At 34.5% G+C, this 9,469-nt stretch overlaps 1 protein-coding gene and 1 pseudogene across 2 annotated transcripts; one reads left to right on the top strand and one right to left on the bottom strand.

Annotated features, from left to right (window-relative positions):
* The first annotated feature begins 1,144 nt into the window (after nucleotides 1-1,144).
* LOC104739723 (phosphatidylinositol 4-phosphate 5-kinase 7) lies at nucleotides 1,145-5,964 on the top strand. 2 transcript variants are annotated; one of them, XM_010460161.3, is made up of 10 exons: nucleotides 1,145-1,475; nucleotides 2,001-2,114; nucleotides 2,216-3,289; nucleotides 3,598-3,765; nucleotides 3,934-4,099; nucleotides 4,311-4,421; nucleotides 4,514-4,701; nucleotides 4,920-5,074; nucleotides 5,289-5,454; nucleotides 5,534-5,964. In XM_010460161.3, exons 2-10 carry the CDS (start codon nucleotides 2,104-2,106, stop codon nucleotides 5,811-5,813), a joined length of 2,319 nt encoding a protein of 772 aa, XP_010458463.1. In that variant the 5' UTR covers nucleotides 1,145-1,475; nucleotides 2,001-2,103; the 3' UTR covers nucleotides 5,814-5,964. The 2 variants fall into 2 exon arrangements, 1 of the variants encoding a protein (XP_010458463.1); XR_015579877.1 differs by having other exon boundaries at nucleotides 1,167-1,475; nucleotides 4,920-5,139.
* A 380-nt stretch (nucleotides 5,965-6,344) lies between these two features.
* On the bottom strand, nucleotides 6,345-7,737 carry LOC104743225 (F-box protein At1g10895 pseudogene; annotated as a pseudogene).
* Nucleotides 7,738-9,469: the final 1,732 nt, after the last annotated feature.

Here is a 9,469-nt window from a genome sequence, read left to right as displayed (position 1 = left end):
ACAGTTTAGAGGAGGTTGGTCCGATCTGATATATATTCAACAGAAACGGATTTTTTTCTCAAGATTTTGATAAGTTATTGTTACTATACACGTTTTCTCGAGAGTTTGGAGTAAGTCAACTTCAGAAATGCTTAAGTTTTTTTGTTCCCAATAAATCTTTAGGTGCGAAAGTCATGATAAGAAAATAATTAATTTCAACGTAAGAATTCGTACATATTGTAAAACTGATCGATATTGGTTGACCTAATTGTGCAACTTTTCTAACATTTGAAAATAGTTTGTTGAATTTTTACGGAAAAATGGTTGAACTGATACACTTTACATTATTCAATAACTACACAAACGCACACAAAAAGCTTTTATGCGACCGAGAGCCCTGTGGGTTAATTGGCTTGGCCACTCAACATGTTTCAAAAGTTTAAATATCGATTTTGCTTCTTTTTTTTTTTTTGGGCGAACAATCTCGATTTTGCTTAAGATCAGAGGATTTATATCTGTTTTGTCCTATACAATTTATGTCAACTGTAAACATGTAAAAAAAATATACTGTGAAATGAATAAAAATATCTAATTATACATATACTATATTTGTAAGACATTAGCTATGGATCGGAGAAGAAGATGAGCTAGCTACACATACATGTCTTTAGGAAAAGAAACATGATCGAGCTAGACGTGTGTTATATGGGATTAATAATCAAATGAAGGTTGCATTAAAATAAGGATGGATTATGGATTGTGTCACTCCTGGATGATATGACAGTCTGACAATCTTATACGATAATTATAGATGATCCCGACTCATTCTTGTTTGTTTTGGGTTTAAAACTAATGATTATTGGGTTGACTGTAATCAGATAACATAAATTTGGCTGGTAAAGTTAACAATTTATTTTTGCGATTATTTTATATTTGCATGAAAAAAATATAAGTTAGATACTAATTTATGGATCTCCTCATCTCTCTACAATATCATATCATAAAGTAATATGCAAGATCATAAAAAAAAAAAAGTTTAGTTGGAGAGATTAGACAACGGAGTAAGATGTGACTGATGGCGTACAATTTAAGTTTAAGAATTAGATTCGAAAACAAAAAGAAAGCATTTAGCCAAGTTTTCATATGCTCTTTTAATAAGAGTATCGTATTTCACATGACTCTAAAATAACATTATGTATCCATTTTTTTTTTTTTTTTTGCCGTCAAGTCCATAATTATTATCAACCAATCAGTATGTAATAAAATAATAATATTAAAAAAAAAAAAAAAAAAAGGTCTAAAACAAAATTCGCTAGAAAAAGAAAGGCGTTTGAATGGAACCTTGGGTGCATGGGGAGACTAACACTAATAAAAATATATGTATTTTACAATTCAAAGAATAAATTCTCTCAACCGAACAAAGCTTTGGTTCAATCTTTAAGTGTTTTCTTCTTCTCTTTCTCTTCTTCGATTTCACATACAAGCTCAACATCTGGGTAAGTTAGTTAGTTTCTATCCTCCTGCGAGAACCCGGGTCCAATCTATTTTTTTTAATTCAGCGAAATCTATGAAATTTGTTACTTGTAAACGTCATGGTCTGAGATTCTTACTTCTTCGATTTCATTTACTCAATTAGCTTATTTAAGTTTTTGTATGATTACTTTTCGCTTAGGAATGCTTTGGTACCGAGTACTGGTTTTGCTCTGTCTGTGACTTCTTCCAGGGTTTAGTATATCGATGAGCAGTCATTATCTGGGGAAGAAATTCTAGTTTAGATTTACACAAATTTCTATTGCTTCAACCTAATTTTAGCTGACTTTGAAGTTTATTCTCCAGTCCAGGGAAACCAAAAAAAAAAAAAAAAAATCTGTCATTTTCTGGCATTTCTGCATCATTGTCTGGAAATTTTTTGAATTTGGATTTGTACAGTGCTAAATAGAAAGGGCATATCGATTGGTGATGATGAATTGAGTTGAAACATGTGTTGTCTGCTTGCAATTTTTGATCTTGGTTTTTCTCAGCTTTATGCAGAGAGAGTCTGTCATTTGCACAAGAAGACGGCTTAAACATCATATGTAAGTCATAAACTATGTTCTAGGATCACCACAAGCTTAATTAGCCCAGATGGATTTCAGGTTTGCTTTTTTTCCAATTGTTCATGAATCTTCCTTTTATTTTGTATTTTTTTCTTTTAGCTTGTTTTTAAAGTATAAGATACTTTGTCTATCCTTTTTAGGTCTGGAGATAGAGAATTCCCAAATGGTGATTTCTATTCTGGTGAAGTCAAAGGATTACTTCCTAATGGGAAGGGAAAGTATGTTTGGTCAGATGGGACTATCTATGAGGGAGACTGGGATCAAGGCAAAATCTCTGGTAAAGGGAAGCTTTTTTGGTCATCTGGAGCCAAATACGAGGGAGATTTCTCTGGTGGTTACCTTCATGGCTATGGCACCATGACCTCACCTGATGACTCTGTCTATAGTGGAACCTGGAGAATGAATGTAAGGCATGGCCTTGGCAGGAAAGAGTACTGTAACTCTGATCTATATGACGGTTCTTGGAAAGAAGGGTTACAAGATGGGCGTGGTAGTTATTCTTGGACTAATGGAAATAGGTACATTGGGAGTTGGAAAAAGGGTAAGATGTGTGAGAGAGGAGTTATGAGATGGGCAAATGGTGATCTTTACGACGGTTTCTGGTTAAACGGCTTTAGACATGGCTCTGGCGTTTATAAGTTTGCTGATGGATGTTTGTATTATGGGACCTGGTCCCGAGGTCTTAAAGACGGCAAGGGGGTCTTTTATCCTGCTGGAAGTAAACAACCATCTCTGAAGAAGTGGTGTCGCTCTCTTGAATATGATGACACTGGAAAGTTTGTACTTTCTCGTAGTGCATCAGTAAATGTTGAGGAGCTAAGGAGTTCAAACACTGTGACAAGAAGTCTTTCTGTGGAAACTTCAGCTGGTGAAATGGCGAAACATTCAGGTAGAATATCAGATAGGTACACGGACGATATTTGGAGGTCCTGTGATCCTCCAAGAGACTTTACAACATGTCATGTGCCGTTATCTAAGTCTGCACGGTTTTCTGGCTCTGGCCAAAGCGAGGGACAAGATAAAAACCGTATTGTTTACGAAAGGGAATACATGCAAGGAATTTTGATTAGAGAAACTATTATGAGTTCTGTTGACAGGTCACACAAAATTAAACCTCCACTTCGTCCTAAAGAAGTCAGGGCCCGGTCTTTACTGACCTTTCTAAGGGGGGAACACAACTATTATCTCATGGTAAATCTCCAACTTGGCATCAGGTAAACGAAATCAACACTCTAAGCTTATGACCAACATATGTTAAAATATTATTCTTTGTTAAACATATCAAGCTGGAGAGCTCTGCTATAGACTATGATTGTTGGAACTACAATATTTTCGCGGTCTTACAAATGGCACATTATATGTATTCGTTTCTGCTATATGGCTTGATTTTAGACTCACATTCACATACAGACAAAGACGCAACCTGTTTGCATATGATGGCATCATAGATATACTGCATACTTTACAAAGATTAGATATATTTAGTTCTTCCTCTAACACAATAATCTTTTGACGTTCACAGGTATACTGTTGGAAAAATTACACCAGTTCCTAGGCGAGAAGTGCGTGCTTCAGACTTTGGTAAGAACGCCAGAACAAAAATGTTCTTCCCTAGAGACGGCTCCAACTTTACACCTCCACACAAATCTATCGACTTCTCTTGGAAAGACTATTGTCCTATGGTTTTCAGGTAAAACAGTTTTCTTAAGGCAAATACCAAAGAAGTTTATGTAGAATTAGAGTAAATAATCTATCAATGTGTATATTATTTTTGGAGATTGGTCTCAAGTTATGAAACAAGTAGTTATCTGCTCTTTAAATTAATAAACTGTGTGCCTTTTTCGATGGAATGTTTCAGGAATTTGAGGGAGATGTTCAAATTAGATGCTGCAGAGTATATGATGTCTATTTGTGGTGATGATGGCCTGACAGAAATTTCTTCTCCCGGGAAAAGTGGCAGTATCTTCTACCTTTCTCATGACGACAGATTTGTGATCAAGACATTAAAAAAATCTGAGTTGCAGGTTTGAACTTACTGACAAAGCGTTAATTTTACTATTTCTTGTCTTCACCAATAATAGTGGTTTAAGGTGATATTGTAAGCCCTTCTTAGTATGTCACAGAAACAATTTCTTAGTATATTGCTAAACTCTTAAGTTTGTGGTGGTAACGTTCTAAATGTCAGTATTACAGAAACTGAGGACTAAAATCATCCAGCTCTTTTTTGCTTTCTAGGTTCTACTCAGAATGTTGCCTAAGTACTATGAACATGTAGGGTACCATGAAAACACACTTATAACCAAATTCTTTGGTGTTCACAGAATAACACTCAAGTGGGGGAAAAAGGTAAGAACTTCTCTGGTCACAGTTATTGCTTAAATTTCATTGTGTTTCCATTTTGCTTTTTAGCATGAGATTTGTTTGCGGTCTTTTGATAGGTACGTTTTGTGGTCATGGGGAATATGTTCTGCACAGAATTGAAAATTCATCGTCGTTATGATCTTAAGGGTTCATCTCAAGGGAGATTTACTGAGAAGACTAAAATTCAAGAAAAGACCACACTGAAAGATCTTGATCTAGCTTATGAATTTCATATGGACAAGCTGTTACGCGAAGCCCTCTTCAAGTGAGTGCAATAACTTTTACTTTATATCATTTCCGTTGTGAAAGATGTGCTATACTCAGGCTGAATGATACATTGTCGAAGATTTCTTGCAAAGGGAAACCATTAGCTTTTCTGAAATCACTGACAGCTTCTTGGAACACCAAATCCTAAACAGCTTTGTTTTAAATTTGTTAGTTTCTAATTGTTCGTGGAACCTCCTTCTTTTCCCCACATGGCAGGCAAATTTACTTAGACTGCTCGTTCTTGGAATCTCTGAACATCATTGACTACAGTCTTTTACTGGGATTACACTTTAGAGCTCCTGGTCAGCTTAATGATATCCTTGAGCCTCCAAATGCAATGTCAGATCAAGAAAGCGTTTCTTCTGTAGATGGTAGGTGCCAGTGTTTCAAGAGGATACCTTTTGCACATCATATAAAAGTTTTTTTGATGGCTTAGGTAATTTGGCCGTGAGTTTGAATTCTGTCAGTATCCTAACGACAAGCTTTTAAGCCACTTAATGTCTTTATATCGGTGGAAGATTACAGAACTGAGAAGTAAAGAAATGGGGAATGTATAACTTACCTTTGCGCCTTTTATTCTTTCAGTTGGTTTGACTCAGGAACTCTCCATTCCTCCAAAAGGATTGCTTTTGGTTACTCATGAACCCAATTCCGTGAATACTGCCCCGGGTCCTCACATCAGAGGAAGCACACTCAGAGCATTTTCCGTTGGCGAGCAGGAAGTTGATCTTATTCTTCCCGGAACTGCAAGGTTACTCATTTCCTCTTTTGCTTTCTTCATTCGACCCGGTGCTTATAGCTGAACAACGCCACTGGATCTATTGTTTTAGGCTGCGAGTACAATTAGGAGTGAACATGCCGGCCCAAGCTCATCACAAGCTTGTTGAGGACAAGGAAGAGTCGGCGACAATTGAGCTGTTTGAAGTATACGATGTGGTTGTGTACATGGGAATCATAGATATTTTGCAGGAGTATAACACCAAGAAGAAAGTGGAGCATACCTGCAAGTCTTTGCAGTATGATCCGATGACAATATCTGTGACCGAACCTTCGATTTACTCAAAACGCTTTGTTAATTTTCTACACAAGGTATTCCCAGAAGAAAGGTAGGATCAACAATTTTCTTCTAAATGCTTTTTACACATCCTTGATGTACATTGACACTTCAGAAAGCTCATAGTGAAAGTATTTGTAATTTTGATATGATTAAATTTGCTGTAAAATCAATGCGCCTATGAATGACCATACATACCTTAAATCTCTTCTCTGTATCACACATTTTATTAAAATCCTATGACAGAGACTGGTCTGGCTTGGCTACTGTTACGCTTGTAAGAAGCCTGGCAGTCCTTGAACTAAAGGAAGATCAGTCTTTGCTCAATGCCAGTTTTATGACCCATTGAGTCCATTCAACCAACTGAAGCACATACAAGGAGTATCTGCAGTCACCTTCCTCATACCTCCAGTAAGCTGCAAAACCAAAATGCTGGTTTTGCAAATGCATCTCATACGTGGACCTCAAGTGGGAATGTTCCAGTAGCCATCACTACAAACAATCTAACGCTGTCTCTACTACTTCAGCCAGCTAAATTAAAGCTTAATTTATCGTTTAATGAGAGATTTTGAACAAGGAGATGAAAATAGCAAAAACAGATTAGGAATTTGATTAGCAGCAGTAGACAGCGCGGTTTTGTTCAAAAGGACATGAAAATTGAAAGAAAAAAAAAAGACTGAAAGTAAAAAAGGGAGATGCACAAAATTATGGAAATTGAAAGAAACTAGCTAAGCTATCTGCACTAAACTTGGAACATAAGAAGAAGAACAGACAAGTGGGATGCAAAACATGGGCCAAGTATATCCAACTTTGCCAGTCGCGAGATTAGGAGCTTCTCCGATCTTGACAGATTTGAAGTATCCATCTTGGCCAATGATGTAAGCTGTTTGGTAGCGACAGGTCAGGCCAGGTCTATATCTGTCAAGATCAAAAACCACGGCGACTTTGTTCTCCTCGTCAATGAAGAAACTCGCAGCCATAAAGTCAAACCGAAAACCAGTGAGTGGACTCATATCCAGTTTCAAAAACATGATCCACGACACTGCATTGGGGTCGATGTTAGTGGAAACCCAAATGTCCATCTCGTATGGTTCATAGCGCTGGTACAGGATGGAGAGCTGCTCTTCTTTAACACAGGACAGAGTGAGAGTCTCTTCGAAGTAAGAGTGAAAAGGCAGAGGAAGACGCGGCCCAAATCTCTCTGCCGTAAAATCAAAACAGAGTAAAAAGTCTTCAGTCCCTGACGTATCTATATCTTGGGGTCCCTCCTCTTCTTCGTCGAAGATTAGTTTCTCTGTGGCGAAAAACTAAGTGTTTCCCTTGACAGACACGCCACGTTGATAAAACGCTATATCCCAGTCGGAAGTGACATCAAGAACCCTCCATGAATCAAGGCTGAAATCGTAGATTTCGTACCGGAGAATGTGTTTTGCGTCACGGAGGTAATCATCATCCACAAACCTCAAGATTTTGTGGTTACGACTGTTCTTGTCATAACCAAGAGCATACCTGTCCAATCTGTGGAAATCGTGTTGGGGTTGGAACTGGATCCACCTCGTTTGTCCCAAGTAGGGATTCCAGACCAAGACCCTCGTCAAGTGTCTTTGATAACGCATAACAATAAACCATCGCAGTGAAAGATTTTAGATACCTCGATTTGGTCAAGTGTACTTATCTGCTTTATAGATGGTGGCTCGACGACGTTGCGGACTCCTTGGAGATCATATCTCAAGGAACAAACCCTTGAATCCATCATCATGAATCCCAGAAACTGCTTCTCTTTAGCGACAAAAACCCCCTTTTTGGATAAAGTATTCCACGTTTTGTAAACAGATCGCACTGTTTTCAGACATGTCATCGGAACCCTGCAAAGTATCTCAGCTACCATGTTTTCGTCAAGGTCAGACATCCTCGTCATTGTAACAAAACAAACAGGAGCGGCTGTAACCACAATTAAAGACTTGTTTGCTTATACTACTAAACTAGATAAATCTAGCGATTTGTGTCTTTTATTTAATGATGATGGATTTTAAAAAGTTTATTAAAATACTATATTTATAACCCGCATGTTGCGCGAGACTATACTTTTTATTGTTATTAATGTGAATCGTTAAATATAATTATAATTATCAATATTAAAATAAAAATCTGTATGTATGTCAAATTTATTTTATTAAGCGATATATAACTTCTATTTCTTTTAATATTTTTCACAATTAATTCTTTTTTTTCCATCATACTTATATCTACTCTATTTTCACATTTTATTATCTCACTGGTAATATATTGATTATGAAAACATATCATAACTATTTTTCATATTTTTCATATTTTTCATCTTCCAATACTTTTTCTAATCGGTTCAGTGATCATTAATTACTAACATAGATGTAAAAAAATCTTAGAGAATATATCCACCATTTGTCGCGAAGTTTCTTTGACAGTGTTGTACTACACATATATTTTGCTTTATAGTAATGAATCTCATAATTGGACTTGTTTCTATCCATAAACATCATATTATAACTCAAATATTACATTTTATCTTAAATTGTTTGAAAAAAGAAAAATTATGTTCACATATATATATTTTTACTTAAAATATATATAGTCTACTATGTTTCTAATATTTATATAGTGTCTTTTATTTTAATTCTCCTAAATCTACAAAGTCATAAGATTCATCTAACTTTTAAATATGTGTACTTATGCTAAAATATAACTCTTTTTAATTTTAATTAAGAAATTTTACAATCTACCACTACTATTATAATCCCCTATATATTAATAAAAAAGCACTCTCACAAAAAAGCTGAGGTGTTGCGCTCACAGAGCTCTTGTACCAATCTAATAAATACTCTTACTTTTCATTAATATTTACATAAATATGTCATTGAAATATTATAAGCCAATATTTTTTTATTAATTTTAAAAATGAAAGATTTAATCAACTATTAATTAAAAAATGTATTTAATTTATCATTTTTATAACCTATTTACTTATAAAAAGTAAATTATATTTCATAAACAAGAAAAAAAATATTCATTTATTTATCACTTTTATCATTTTTCTCATTGCATTTTTAAACTTAGAATTAATTTAAATTAAATCTATTAGTTTAAAATAGTTTTTAATCTATTTAATGGTATAGTGATATTGATAATAATGTGAAACATAAAATATGTGAATTTTATTTTTAGAAATACAAAAAGATATCAATACACCACCTTAAAATTCTTTTCCAAGTTCAAATATTTCACGGGTGAATTGTATTTTACAGAAAATAAACGCAAATTTGAATAAACGAAAAAAAAATTACTTACATATTTTGTTTTATACAAACAAATCTTAAATCTCAAATAATAATTTTACTAATAATATTTTATTTAAATCGATTTATCCTGCACGTAATGCGGGTTGGTACCTAGTTGTTTTTATTACAAATAACTTTCTCAATTTCTTCTTAGTATTTTTCACTATTCTCTTTTTGGTGTCTGTGATGTTCATAATAAGTTTTCTTCAATATGTTTTATTTCAAGTAGCCTTATACATTTCTCTTAAATATACACATAATTTTAATTTTTGAGCACTTGATTAATATTTTTTCCTTTTTTTTTGGATATACCTTTGTTTAACAAATTTCACCATTTTTCAATTTTGAAAAAGATAGATAATATTGATCATTAATATATATATATATATATATATATA

Source organism: Camelina sativa, chromosome 14 (assembly GCF_030686135.1).
Source record: "Camelina sativa cultivar CO46 ecotype springtype chromosome 14, ASM3068613v1".
Lineage (NCBI taxonomy): Eukaryota > Viridiplantae > Streptophyta > Magnoliopsida > Brassicales > Brassicaceae > Camelina > Camelina sativa.
Note: the sequence above shows the minus strand (reverse complement) of the source record. Positions and strands in the feature narration are given on the sequence as shown.

Bases quoted from the DNA above. Each gene is read 5' to 3' on its own strand.
- LOC104739723 (XM_010460161.3), top strand. The intron at 4,422-4,513 runs GTAAGAACTTCT...GTCTTTTGATAG, and splicing joins CACTCAAGTGGGGGAAAAAG to GTACGTTTTGTGGTCATGGG. The intron at 4,702-4,919 runs GTGAGTGCAATA...CCCACATGGCAG, and splicing joins TTACGCGAAGCCCTCTTCAA to GCAAATTTACTTAGACTGCT.